The sequence below is a fragment of the Lissotriton vulgaris genome, chromosome 8 (genome assembly GCF_964263255.1).
Source record: "Lissotriton vulgaris chromosome 8, aLisVul1.2, whole genome shotgun sequence".
Taxonomy (NCBI): Eukaryota; Metazoa; Chordata; class Amphibia; order Caudata; family Salamandridae; genus Lissotriton; species Lissotriton vulgaris.
In genome coordinates, this window is record NC_141696.1 from 1,264,095,749 (window position 1) to 1,264,110,807 (window position 15,059).

At 47.2% G+C, this 15,059-nt stretch overlaps 1 protein-coding gene across 1 annotated transcript in view; it reads left to right on the plus strand.

Moving 5' to 3' along the window:
- The window catches only part of ATP8A2 (ATPase phospholipid transporting 8A2), a 2,134,099-nt gene that overhangs the window by 1,639,635 nt on the left and 479,405 nt on the right, over window positions 1–15,059 (plus strand). The window contains exons 29-30 of the mRNA XM_086935178.1: window positions 7,739–7,861; window positions 13,150–13,228. Of these exons, the coding sequence (XP_086791304.1) occupies window positions 7,739–7,861; window positions 13,150–13,228 (202 nt within the window). The remainder of the gene's footprint in view (window positions 1–7,738; window positions 7,862–13,149; window positions 13,229–15,059) is intronic.

Below are 15,059 nucleotides of genomic sequence, written 5' to 3' on the forward strand. Positions count from 1 at the left end.
TGGATGTTCTGTAGCTTGCGGATGAGGTTTTTGTTTATTCCGGCGTAGAGTGCGTTGCCGTAGTCGAGTCTGCTGGTGACCAGGGTGTGAGTGACTGTCTTTCGGTGTTCGAGGGGGATCCATTTGAAGGTCTTACGAAGGAGGCGGAGGGTGTGGAAGCAGGAAGATGAGACAGAGTTGATCTGGCGGTCCATTTTGAGCTCGGAGTCCAGGATGATTCCCAGGTTGCGTGCGTGGTCTGTGGGGGTTGGTGGGTTTCCGAGGGCGGTGGGCCACCAGGTGTCGCTCCAGGCGTCGGGGTTTGGTCCCATGATGGGTACTTCTGTTTTGTTGGGGTTTAGTTGAAGGCAGCTTTTTTTCATCCATTTGGCGACGGCTTCCATGCCTTCTCGAAAGTTGCGTCTGGCGGTGTTGGGCTCGTTGGATAGGGAGAGGATGAGCTGGGTGTCGTCTGCATATGACACGATGTTGCGTCCGTAGGTTCTGACAATGGGGGCAAGTGGAGCCATGTAGACGTTGAAGAGCATCGGGCTGAGGGAGGTGCCCTGGGGGACTCCGCAGGTGATCGGTGTGGGGTCCGAGAGGAAAGGGGGGAGTCTGACCCGCTGCGTCCTGCCGGAGAGGAAGGAGCAGATCCAGTCGAGGGCCTTGTCCTGGATTCCTGCATCGTAGAGTCTGCGTATTAGGGTGCGGTGGGAGACTGTGTCGAACGCCGCTGATAGGTCGAGGAGGATGAGGGCTACTGTTTCTCCTTTGTCCAGTAAGGTGCAGATGTCGTCTGTTGCGGCGAGGAGGGTGGTTTCCGTACTGTGGTTTTTTCTGAAGCCGGATTGGGAGGAGTCGAGGATGTTGTGTTCTTCAATGAATGTGGCGAGTTGGCTGTTGATGGCTTTCTCGATGACTTTCGCTGGGAACGGGAGCAGGGAGATGGGTCTGTAGTTTTTGAGGTCAGTGGGGTCCGCTGAGGGTTTCTTTAGGATGGGGTTGACCTCGGCGTATTTCCAGTCATCGTGGAATGAGGCGGTCGCCAGGGAGCGGTTGATGGTTTGGCGGAGAATGGGTGCGATGGTGTTGGCGGCTCTGTTGAAGATGTGGTGGGGCAGGGGTCCGTGGGGGCCCCTGAGTGGATTGACTTCATTGTCTTCAGTGTGTCTTCGGTGGTGAGGGCTGTCCAGTCATCAATCGCTGGTTTCCGGGTATCGGGGGTGGTTGGTGAGGGTTCAGTGTGTTGGTTGTCTTCGTCGAAGTTGTCGTAGATGCTCTTGATTTTATGGTGGAAAAAGATGCTGAGTTTGTCGCAGAGGTCTTGTGAGGGAGGGATGTCGGTAGACTCGCTGGTGGGTTGGGCGAACTCCTTGATGATGCTGAAGAGTTCCTTGCTGTTGTGTGCGTGGGTGGAGATTCTGTCTTCAATCGCTTTTTTCCTCGTTTCTCTGATGAGTTGATGGTGGGCGTTGGTGGCGGCTCTGAAGTTGTTGTGGGCTTCTGTGGATTTGGTGTTTCTCCAGGCCTTTTCAAGGCGGCGGCATGTGCGCCTGGACTCTCGAAGTTCGGTGGTAAACCATCTGGCTTTCTTGGCACGGGTATTGTTTTTCTTGAGGGGGCTATGGTGTTGGTGCTGTCCGAGATCCATCTATGCAGGGTTCGGGCTGCGGTGTTGGGGTCGTCGTTTTCCAAGATGGTTGGGGTGGAGTTGTTGAGTGAGGAGGTGAGCTGGTCATCGGTGATTTTGGTCCAGTTTCTTTGTGGAAGCAGGTGCTGGTGTCTGTGGATGGTGGGTGTTCTGAAGGTGAAGTGGACGCAACGATGGTCGGTCCATGGGAGTTTGGTGGTGTGGCTGAAGGTGATGGAGTTTCCTGTAGTGAAGAGGGGGTCGAGGGTGTGTCCTGCTGAGTGCGTGGGCTCGGTCACGATCTGGTGGAGTCCAATGTTGTGGAGGTTGTCCAGGAGGGATGTGGTGTTGGGGTCCAGTTGATTGTCGAGGTGGAAGTTGAGGTCTCCCAGCAGGGTGTAGTTGGTGGATGCGATGGCCTGCGGGGAGATAATGTCTGTGATGGAGTTGGCGAAGGGTCCGCGGGGTCCAGGGGGTCGGTAGATGAGGGTTCCTCGGAGGGCGGCGGTGGGGCTGGCCAGTATCTTGAAGTGAAGGTGTTCCATCAGTTCTGTGGACTCGTCAGGGAGTGTGCTCAGGCGAAGGCTGGATTTGTGGACGATGGCGATTCCTCCTCCTGGGTGGATAGGGCGGTCCTTTCTGGAGATCTTGTATCCTTGGGGGATGGCGATGGCGATGTCCGGTCCCGAGGTGGTGTTGGTCCAGGTTTCGGTGAAGAATGCTACGTCTGGGGTGGTGCTGTCGAGGAGGTCCCAGATTTCTGTTGCGTGTTTGTGGAGGGATCGGACGTTGAGGAGGATGCATTGCAGGGTCTTCGGTTCGGTTGTGTTCTTGTGGGCGGGTTGTGCTGGATCCGTGTTCTTGGCGGTGCAGTGCTTCGGGTATGTTAAAGCGCCGGGACACTCCTCGGAGTAGCTGAGCGCTATATAAATCCGATTTTAACATTAACATTAACATTTGGACGCTGTAGAGTAGTGTGTTCTCCGCACCCACACAGCTTCCCTCTAAACAGCGCTGACAGTTTGTGAAGCCCATCAGCATTTCGTGCCGCAAGATTGTCTTAGCGCTCACAGGTTTGAAGTGTTATTGTTCTCTCTGTGAAAAACTCAAAACACCACTTGCAGTTATCTGGTCTTGCAAGACCAGGAAAAAGTCACTAGTTCAGGCCGACTGTGACGGAGTACTACAGGGATCTGCTTAGTCCCGTTGACAGGGTCACCTTCTAAAGTCTAGCGCAAAGAGTCTAGTTCCCATTTAGGAGGCCATGAGGAGCAGGGAGAGCGTCGTGGATGTTAGTCACTGTAGCATGAAGAACAGGCTGGGCATCGCTGATGGCTGTCACTGTAGCACGAAGACCCTCTTAGGTATCACAGACTGACGTTGTTGGAGATTCGTGTTGACTGTTACTGCGGTGTTTCGAGGCTGTAGAGCGAAGAACAGATTTCGCATTGCTGATCGTCCCTAGCGGTCATTGCGGCCCGAAGAGTTAGGTTCACCAGAGCTTCATGTTGTCGGTCGGTGCTGGCGGCAAGATCTTGGCACAAACCAGCCTTTTCGCAGTTGCAAAGAGCCCAAAACCTCAGGATTTCTTCTTTTTTCTAGGAAGGGGTCAACTGATGCCACATCAAGGGTCCAGGACCTGGAAGGCACCTCTTGAGATTCAGGAACTTACTCCAGCAGAGGCCAGCAGGGATCAAGCAGGTCCAGTTGCAGCAGGTCAGCTCTGGAGTAGCAGGAAACCCTCTGGATCTTGTTCCTTCCCTGTAGCTCCGAACAGGAGGCCAGATAACTTGCCCTCTGAGTCATTCCAGGAAGGATGCAGGTCCAGTCTTCCTGCACAGGCAGCAGGGCAGTCTTCTGGCATCAAGGCAGTTGTTCTGTAGTGTCTACAGGTCCAGGAGTTTACCTAAGAGTGGGTCTAAGAGTCCCCTTTGTTTACCTTGTGCTAGCTTTGAAATGGGAGAAGCTTCTGGAGTTCCCCCCTCCACAGGGGTGTTTGGAATTTCATGCCTCCCTGTCCTACCTGCAGTCTGTCTGCAATCGTAATAGGCTACTGTGAAGTTCTGTGTGTGGGAACTGTGACAGTGTCTTTGAAGTATTAATATGACAAGTCTTCACTCTGCCACCCTCTCATCAAGTCAGGATGCCCCACCTGCCTACACCAAAACCCTCTATTGTGTGGCTATCTAGGAGGATTACACAAAGGCCAACTACACCTAGTCATGTGACCCAGGAAACAGTCTGCAAGTATCAAATGATTTGGGAGGATAAGAAAATGCTGACTTTCTAAAAATTTGCATTTTTAGAAGTGTGACTTAAACACCAACTTTCCAATTGAAAAGGATTTTAGATTGCAATTCCTCAGTCACCAAACATGAACTTTCTATCTGCTCCCAAACAAACGTAATCACTTATTCAATGTAATAAGGTAACCCAATATTATCCTATGGAAGAGGTAGGCCTCACAGTACTAAAAAACAAACCTGAGAGTTAGTCACTCCCTAGACATGAAAAACTTAAAGGTACATGGCAAACGTTTTTTAAATAAAATGCCCCCTGCCCTTTTGACTGTTTAGGACCTACCCTAAGGGTGGCTTATATGTATTAAAAACAAATATCAAGATCAAAATGGAAGTTTAAAAGTACATGCACACGCTGTAATGGCAGGCCTGACACATGTTTAAAAAGGCTACTTAAGTGAGTGGCACAATAAGTATATCTGTATATGTAGTTATCGGATGTGCAGTTCCCACCTTGGATGGCACAAGAATCAAAAAGGAGCCCTATAACAAAACGTTGTCATACGTGGGCACAGACTCCGGTTCTCTGGGAAATACATTCTTCACTGGTTAGTCCATTACATTCCTATTCGATAATGAGGCTTGTCAGTTAGGTGGTAACAGATAGCGTTCCTGGACTTCAATGACTTGTTCCTTGAGAGATCAGAGTTTTTATGCTCTTGCATATTTGACTTGAAATACCTTGTCCATTAAAAACATGTACTCAAGTAAGTGCTTAATTTATAGAAGAATAAGTGCAATGAGCCTAAAGTTTTGGTCTGAATCCCACTGCCAGTTCTGTCAAATAGTAGGGGTGCCAGATACCAAGGCTGTGGATTCATTATTTCACCTCATGTCTGTTTCATCAACGTACAGGCACTCCCCGCCCCTTTATATCGCTTGTCAGGTTATTTTTCGTGCCTACTTTTCTCCGTTGTTCATGTTTTTTTCCATCTTTCTCTTCATACTTCTTTCCTCCTTTTGTGATTTTTTTTCCTCTCTCGCTCTCGCTCTTAGTCAAAGTCTGATGTATAAAAATAATGGTCAATCCCGAACAATGAGTGCCAGTGGGCCTAGGCGCGCAACACCCATTGAGCTCACAGGGCTTCAGCCCCCCCTACCCCCATTGTGTGTGTCAGCCCGGGCTGACACAGCTTTGCAGGCTGGCGACAATCTGATTGCATCCGCACCCGAGTACTTAACAGGTCTTTAAAATATCATTTACTTGTAAATTAGGCTTTTGTTGTTTTTTTACCCCTTCTTACAGCCACTCTGTCTATGGTTGGAAGAATTAGCCCCCCCAAAATATTTTTCAGCCCCCCCCCCCGCCCCCCAAATTTAGCTCTAGCTGCACGCCTGAGTGGGCCCCACCTATAACCACCATCTCAAAATGAGCACTGATTCTATTGTTTGAGCATGTCGCCCTGTAATTTATGGATATTGAAGGCAGTGAGAAATTATATTTGATGAGACTACAGATCCTGGAAAGGTTAATTGGACTGTCTATTTTATACTCTATGACATTTTACTTCAGATATTCGACACTGTCTGCCACCGCACCCTAGTGCAGCACCTCAGCAACGTCAGAATCCAGGAGAAGGCACTGGAATGGATCATCTCCTTCCTCGACGGAAGAACACAGAGAGTCTGTCTACCACCGTACAAGTCAGAGGCCACCGAAGTCATCTGCGGCGTCCCTCAAGGATCCTCGCTGAGCCCCACCCTCTTCAACATCTACATGAGCCCCCTCGCGGCCATCGCACACCAACACAACCTCAACATCATCTCCTACGCTGACGACACCCAGCTGATCCTCTCCCTGACCAACGACCCCGCTGCCGCCAGAGCCAACCTTCACGAAGGGATGAAAGACGTAGCCGAGTGGATGACGACCAGCCGCCTGAAACTGAACTCAGACAAGACGGAAGTCCTCATCCTGGGTTCCTCGCCCTCCGCCTGGGACGACTCCTGGTGGCCCCCGCCCTGGGCACCGCACCCAAACCGACAGACCACGCACGCAACCTGGGCTTCATCTTGGACTCCTCCCTCACCATGACCAGACAAGTCAACGCCGTCTCCTCGTCATGCTTCAACATCCTGCGCATGCTACGGAAGATCTTCCGGTGGATCCCCACCGAGACCAGGAAGACGGTCACCCAGGCCCTCGTCACCAGCCGACTGGACTACGGCAACGCCCTCTACGCCGGAACCACCGCCAAGCTCCAGAAGAGACTCCAGCGGATCCAGAACGCCTCAGCCAGACTCATCCTCGACATCCCACGACGCAGCGACATCTCCGGACATCTGAGAGACCTGCATTGGCTCCCCGTCAACAAAAGAATCACCTTCCGTCTCCTCACCCACGCACACAAAGCCCTACACGATCAAGGCCCGAGCTACCTCAACAACCGCATCAACTTCTACGCTCCCAAACGTCATCTCCGATCAGCCAGCCACGCCCTCGCCGCCGTCCCCCGCATCCGAAAAACGACAACAGGAGGAAGGTCCTTCTCCTACCTGGCCGCCAAGACCTGGAACTCCCTCCCTCCCGACCTGCGCCTGACCCAAGACCACCTCTCCTTCAGGAAGAAGCTCAAGACCTGGCTATTCGAGCAGTAGCAGCACCCCCCCCCCCCCACCACCCCCCCCCCCCCCCCCCCCCCCACCCCACCAGCGCCTTGAGACCCTCCGGGTAAGTAGTGCGCTCTATAAATGTCTGTGATTGATTGATATTGTTGTTAGGGAAGCTGTTAAATTCTACCTGCATACCCCATAAAGATTTTTCTTTGCCCAGTCTGTTGGTCCGACATCTTTTCAACTGACTTGTTAGTGTTTAGAGACAACAACATTTGTGATCGCCTTTAACTGCAAAACAATATTCTGATCTTTACATTCATTACAAATTCATCGTCTCTTATAAGTTAAAGTTTCCCACTTGGAAGACTTCCTAGCAGACACTTTGCAGCCGGTTACATCACGGAGCTGTTGCCCAGGAAGGGTTGATGCTCTGTACTCATCCACCCGAGGCGTATTACACATGACTGTGCCGGCGATACTAGTTGTCGATGTGTGCCGAAGTATGCGCCCTTTGGCGTTATGGAGGATTGGTTTGTAATGCGCCACGAGGTTGGCGCCGACTTAGTGCTCTGTGTTTGTGCGTTTGCGTCTGTGTGCAATTGAATTCGCGCTGGTGTACATGCATTTTTGGCTGCAGCATTTCTGTGCTTGAGGGCGCACAAACGGTTTCCTATAATGGAAAGGTTTTGTGCGGGGCAACATAATACAGTGCATAAATAGACATTCAAAGGGGCGCAGCGCAAATGAGACAGCGCACAGTTGTATGCACGGGGCCCAAACCATTCCGTAATACAGCCCTGGAATCTCAAAGCCATTGCCTTCTTCCTACTTCCACATACTTGCAGTCTTGAAGGAATAGTTGCGATAATTGATCCAAGATTGTGCACTGACAAGACCAAGTCATTTAATAATACTCTATGTTTTTTGTGATTTACAGCTGACAAAAAACAGAAAAGATACGAAAGCTTAAATTTCCACTTGCGATGTATCCCCTATTACCGATTACTGTGACATAAAAAGAGAAAAGCTCCCTGGGGCTTTCCATAACCAGGCAATGGAGAAAAATTAGTTAATAGCTTTCTAGACAGTAATCATTTCATTTGATCAGCATGGTGGGCCATACCCTGTGCTTTCTGTAAACAGAACAAGATCAAACGGTCTTATAGTTCAGGCAGTACATCACAATCGATTCTCCATGTCTCCATGCAAGCATTTGAATGTGACCACAAATAATGTCTTTATTTTTAATACCCAGTTCTTGTCTTTATAGATTTTTACTGCCTTACCACCCTTCACTTTGGGAATCTTTGAACGATCATGCAGTCAAGAGAGTATGCTAAGATTTCCCGAACTCTACAAAATTACCCAGAATGCTGATGGATTTAACACAAAGGTAAGAAGAAATGGATTTTGGAACAACACAAGCTGTTAGTATATTAAAGGTTCGTGCTCACATTTTCCCTCTATTTTAATCAAAATACGTTCATGTTTGTTTGTAAATTTGAACTTAGCTGACAGACATTTTATAACTTGATATTACAATACCCCCACCCACACCAGATACAACATCACAATATAAGGAGTTGTAATTTTAAGTAAACAGGCTTATTGGCTTTGTCAAGGCGTCACCAATAAATACACATAAGGGAGGCATGTTGGCTTTGTCAGGGTCACCACATTAATAAAAACAGTCATCACATGTTAGGGTATCACCAACAAAAATATTTTTTTGTATTTGAGTGTCATCGATATTAATAAGTGCATTGCAATATTGATTAACGAAAGTGTCTATGAAACCTTTTCAATTTGAAAACAACCACAAGCATATGTCGCTTTCTTGTACACGCTACAAGCCACCAACCAGAAATGCATCCATAGGACCAACCACTAGGGACCCCAGCCCTCCAAAGCCAAGGAGCAAAGATTCCAACTCTGAAAATGTTTAACTTCAAATCAAACCTATCCTGTGAGTCCTAAATTCGATGTCTGCTGCAACTTTGATCATGTTTTCATATAACTCTCTTGGGGGCCCTGCACCTTATAGAGCCCCCCCCCCCCATACATATATTCAATGTTACTGGGGTGCCCCTACCAAGAGGAAAGAAATAGTTGAAAGAATGAAAATGGGAAGGTCTAATATAAAAATGCAGACCATGTAAGGAATAGGGGATGGGATGTGCCAATGATGATACCTAATTGCTCCATGAAATTGCTGAGTCTTTTGGTAGGATGTGGAGGGTTTGCTTGGTTGGTCCGACAGTGGCCTGATCAATATCTCTATTTCTCTGACTTGCTACCAGACTCTTTTCTTCATCCATACATTGCAGGGTACCAACCCAGTTGGAGGTAACTACCTTTGCAGAACAGTGGGTAGGATGTAACTACTTCAGCACAATATGTTCAAGAACCGTTTGCTCTTCTTATTCCCCATTACTTATCACCAAGGTCATACCCAGGTGCACAAACATTCTAGAGAACAAATTATGTGAAATTCCCCATGGCAAAACGGGCGAGTGCACCCACTTTCTGAGCCCCTGGGGTACTTTGGTATTGTAGAAGGGGCCGCTATCTGTAATACAGATAGTGGCAGCACACCTGAAATACCAGCACTATTGTGAAGGTGTGTTGGGTAATTTTCATAGGAAGACATTGCCTCTGCACTCATGCTATGTTATGGACGCAGATGTATAGGCTAAGGAGCCATCTGGAGGCACACTGACACTGATGTACAAACAGGTGGTACACAATCAGTGCACCCCGATGGTGCTCTTTAGGCAGCAATCTGAGTTCCATGGACCCCTTAAAATACCCTTCTGCAGGCAGGTGCAATAACCTATTGCAGTCGCCAGTAGACTGATCTCTGTCCCCCATGAAAATGCTGGATTGGTCTTTCTTGGACTTTGACAGGTGGACCAACTGCTTAAATTAGTCGGCCCATTTTTCACTAATGCACTGGAAATTACGTCTTCCCGTGGGACAGTGCATTATCAGTTATAGGGCATATCATCCCTGTTTGTTCCTGGCGCATGTAGTCAAACGTGGTGTAGCCAACAGGTACAGTGTGCCCTTAGTGTAATACTGACCTCTATACTCAGTGCTGAAGCCATTGGCACAGGGGTATTATTTTTGTGTGTTATTACTTTAAGGTTGTAAGTGGCCCTGTTAGTGTCAGGGTGCGGTACATTCATTGAATTGATTTGAAATGATTGTGCTGTAGAAGGTAATTGGCCTTCTGATATGCTTGTGATTTACCCTTTTCAGAAGTCTAAATTGTCTTAATGAAGGCTAGACATGCCCAAATGTTAATGATTTAGATTAAGGGGCTGATTTCAGTTTGGCGAAGAGGGTACTCCCAACAGCGACCGAGTTCCCTCTCCACCAAACTCAAATCAGCCCACATGATTTACAGACAGGCCGACCGTAAGTATGTCAACGGACACTACTTTTTCTCCTTAACTGACATACTTTTCTGACAGCCCAAAGGAGTGAGTGCGATTGTAGATTTGCGGATTCACCTGCCTGCCCAATTTAGAGTTGGCGTTTGAATGACTAGTTTTTACTTTACCTTACCTGAAAACCTTGACAGTAAGGGAAAGTAAAAATGTTTAAATCCCCTCCACACCATGGGAAAAAACTCCCATGGTGTGGGGTTTATTCGTTTTTTTCCCCAGAAAAAAAAATCCTGTTTTAGAAATTGTTTTATTTGGAAAAAGCAAAAACATGTTTGAAGTTTGACAGTACTGTCATTTTGACGATACTCACTGTCAAACTTTGTATATATTGTCAGGAACCACAGTAGCTGCCTTTCCTGCCAATAGTAAAAGGTCCAAATTCAGAGTACATTTACTCCCATCAGGACGATGGAGGATTTTTTTAGGTCGCCCTGACGGACTAAATAACATATTCCAATCTCTAAATCAGCCCCTGCGTTTCTAGTATTGTTTGAGCTATTCTTCACAATGATAAAGAAGCAAAATCTAGTCTGCAATTAAACGTGTCCATGAAAAGCCATGTCTTTATGACTTAGTAGTGCTTCATAAAAAACAATTGCCCCATCATTGTATAATTGAGATTGTCTTCTGCTTGGAAAGGCTAAAAGGACACTGAGCAGGAGGAAGCAGTGCCCTTTCTGTTGATGTTAAAGAGCTTTGTCATTTACCTTGTTTCTGGCAGTCTGGCTGGGGTTCTAAATCTGTATCAGGAACAAACTTGAACCAAAATACTGTGTTCATTTTTTGATTTCCTTGGCCAGTGTAATTCCAAGAGTATGAAAAATACATTTCTCAATGTCCAATTTAAACCCACTGGAAATTAGATTGTTCCGGCAGGGAGATCGTATGATATGGCAAATTGCACTCCATGTAAAAGAAATACTACAGCTGCATTGTTTCATTCGAGTTCTGTTTTAACTCACATAATTATAAAACTGGGCATCTTTTTACCTAATATTAGAGTTGACAAGGGGCAGATTCAGAAAGTTCGAGACCGCGCAGTGGATTTCCCATCTACTGTGTTGGCCGATTTCCCTCTTCTGCATAAGCAGTTGAGAAAAGCTCTCATAAATGTGTACAATGCCACCAGGGCTATGGACGTTTCTCTACCAAAGCATTGGAGGATATCTGACAGAGAAGATGTTGTTTATTTATCAACACCTGAGGAGAATGCTGACAACACCGATGTCAAATATGGAGTTTCCTCTACAAAATGTGGGCACCAGAAATTTGCTTCCAATGTTCTGGTAAATCATCAGTGTTACATATCTACCCTCTTTAATATGCTTGGGGGGAGAGAGGGGAAGGGTGATTCCTAGTATCTTTCACCACTTTGAGGGTAACCTGCCACCATTTGTGGTGCAATTTCGCAGCTCCATGGTGTAAGGATCTGGATGTGGTTTCCACAGGAGTGCCAGGAGCCGACGATAACCCCAACCCTTCCCCCCTACACCACCTGTGCCTATCAAACACTAGGACACAAGGGTGATATGGAGGGAAAGGAGGGAACAAAACAAGGAAAGTAGGGGGAGACAAAACACTGGACTCTTCAGACACTGCTCTCTTCTGCTTCAAGATGAAGCTACAAGGAATAATGGGTTAATACAACAACAGTCAACCCACAAGCCCCCAATGTCAATACATAAACCACCTTTTACCTGAGAGCACAAGAGTGTGTCAATGAAAGCAACTAGGACATCTCATCTTTTGGAAACCCACATGTGACCGTGGAACTATCGATATCCAATATGGCCTAGAAGTGAGGGATGTGAGGTATTACCTCTGGTTATGACATTGGTATGTACCTACATAGCGGTATGAGTGTACTTCTTACCTAACTAGAAACACCTCTGGGCGAAAGGTCTTGTATGGTAAAAAGGTCAGGATCACAGAAGTAGTTGCCTGGAGGGCAAGAAATACATACATAAACACCAATAGAATATATAATAAGAACACAATAAATATAGTGCGCTACGAGCGCTTTACCGGTTCTTCTTGTCCCTGTACTGTGATGAATGCCAGAATCCGAGAAGTCCAGAGAACGAACAAATAATAAGGGCAATAAAGGGGAAAAAGGAATATCGCTAGGCAGACCACAAAGCCCACAATGCCACGCAACACTCCTCACCACTGAATCCGCAAATACCTGCCGTTCGGCAGGACCTTAGTCCGGCTCAATGACGAGTCCGCAAGAAACAGGGCGGAGAACACTACAGAGACACCGGGGTAAGACAGCCGGCGCTGAGCGAGGGGACAACTGAGAAGTAGCACCCAAGTTAAAATGGACACGTTGGTCTACTGGGAATGCCGCAGAATCCTTCCGTGTTGCCCCTGAGGAGAATGTACTGAATGAAAACTCTCGGCGGGAGGTGAACAGGAAGGGATGAGCTTCACCAAAGGAATCAGGAAAGCGGAATCAAAATACAGGAATAGCCGCTTGGAAGCCCGGGTGATAGGTACGGTTCGTGATACCGTGACCCAGAGCCAGGACAAAACAAATAAACAAAGTGCACGGCAAAGGAAAGCCGTGCCTCGGATCAAAGACGTGAGCCCAAGAACAGACGAGGGCGTGTAACCGGAAAGGGCCTAGCGGAAGTGACAACTCAGCAGAGAAGAAACTAGAGCGCAAAGCGCTGAGCGCCTGGGGAAGCGAGCTTAAGTTCCGGCTCGGACCCCTCGCGCATGCGCATTGCCGCGAGGCCATTTTGGATTGGTCTCCGTAGTTCGTCTGTACATTCCACGGAGGCTAGGCAGGCGTGACACATGGTGGACAATATGATAGAGCCAGCAGACGCTCCACCTGCAGGGTTTACACCATTTTGAGAAAATAAACCTGGAAATAGGTTCCGTCAGAGGGAGATCTACAGATTTATTTATTTTTTACAGATTTTCCATTAACACCCTGCTCTAAAACAGGCTCTCAGTTCGTACTTCCCTGATCAGCAGGATGGAAGGGTAACTTGAAAACAGTGATCCTGTCAGGGAAACTTTGCAGCCACCTGGCAGCAGAAAGGTGTAAAAGCGTAAAAAGATGGATGAGGAAATAGGATTGTGAACTGCAGAAATATTAATGCTTGGGAGGAACAGTATACTTTGCCAGTTAACTTCACAATAAAGCCTTTCTTGAGGCTTTGAAAAGGTCAAGCGTCTTTGGCAGCCCCTCTGACTCTTTTTCCTTTTTTCCCTGCAGGTTTTCTGGGGTCACTGCATCAACGCCTTGATCCATTCCGTCATTCTCTTCTGGTTTCCTCTAAAAGTGCTGGAACACGGTAACTACTTCACTATTTAAAATGTCATAGAGTTGCATTCAATGCTTGCTTATATAGGGAGAATAGAAGGTGGAATTCAGGGGCAGTAGGGTGTGGTCAGTTCACTGTGATTGGCAGGCCAGGCAGCCACTCGCAAGAGGCTTTATTCCATTTTGTATCCACTATGACCTTCAGAACTGTAGTAACCCACATCGCATGGAGCCTTCAGCAGATACCTTTTCTTGCTCTGTGGTTTTCTTGGGTTTCATTCCATCCAATCATGATGCTGTTTATTAATATGTCAGTGGCGGGAATCGAAGTTTATAATTTCGACTATATTTAGATTGGTTTGTTTTTACTTTGTGTTTGAGAAATGTTAGCATTTGTTTTTCAGCAATTAAAAAAACACGGAGACATCTTGATTTTATTTTTGTATGTAAATATTACTTGGTTTCTCACATATTCAAATGCTGCTTTTAATGGTGTTGTTAGAATTGAGTGATATTGCATCTGTTTAAATGCTTCAGAAAATGACATGTACTTGTATGTGCATAAGAGATTAGCATAGAACCAACATGGGGTAAAATAAATACCTACTGCTAAAATAATCTAAAGAAATCCATTACATGTCTTGGAAATATGTCCTAAATATCTCAAATGCAATTGAGTGCCTTTTGTCTCAAGTAGGAAGAGTGACTGTGTTTAAGATTTATGTACACTTACTATAATATGACAGCCTTTATGGGGCCTGAGCTCTGCACTGAAATTGTCACTCACATTTGTGTCCTGGTGTGTGGAGGAAAAGCAGCAGTTTAATTTGGAGAAGTTAAGTTTTCGTGTCACTTCTGTTCTTATTCAAGAATTTTGTTTAAAAACAAGTTTGCTTTAAACATTCAAAGACCTTAAAACTGTGAAATACTATCACTGGCTTGTTTATCGCATCAAATAGAAGTAATCCCCTTAGGAAAAGAAATGTCATCTCTAACTAGACACGGCTTTTCACTGCCCAGAGAAAGAGACGTATTATGTTTCCCGCCTCCTTTGTGTTTCTGTGTGTAATAATTCTTCTGTGGAGCTTCAGAAATGCTTAATTCTCTGTGGGATGTTCATCAACCACAAGGTTCCCGAAGGGGACACCCCGTATGTGTTTCATAAACGAGCACATGCGTTGACCTAGGTTGTTGGCTATGCACCTTGACGTGACAAGCGGATGACAACAGACATGTATTCCCTTGCAGGCTACGTGGGGAATTTCACAGCTCTAGTTGTGCTGTTATACAAACGCACACGTATTTGCAGGATAGGGTTGAATGATGTTTGTGGCCAAAACATTTATCCTCAACCTTCCAGTGGGTGCCAGACAGTGGCTTAACACGTGCCCCCTCATCCACCGCGGTGCGGGTGCCCACAAACCCCAGGGGGCTCCCTCCGCACAGTACTTGGGTCGGAGAGCTCCTGATTTAGTCCTGAGGGGACCCTGCATACCTTGCATGGGACCCCCCTCAAGATTTGTTACGCCAGTGGTCCCAGACCGCAAAGAATCCTCACCCTTCCAGTGGGTCCCAGACCGCAAACATTCCTCACCCTTCCAGTGTCTCCCAGATCGCAAAAAATCCTCACCCTTCCAGTGGGTCCCAGACTGCAAAGAATCCTCACCCTTCCAGTGGGTCCCAGACCGCAAACATTCCTCACCCTTCCAGTGTCTCCCAGATCGCAAAAAATCCTCACCCTTCCAGTGGGTCCCAGACTGCAAAGAATCCTCACCCTTCCAGTGGGTCCCAGACTGCAAAGAATTCTCAACCTTCCAGTGGGTCCCAGACCGCAAACAATTCTCACCCTTCCACTGGGTCCC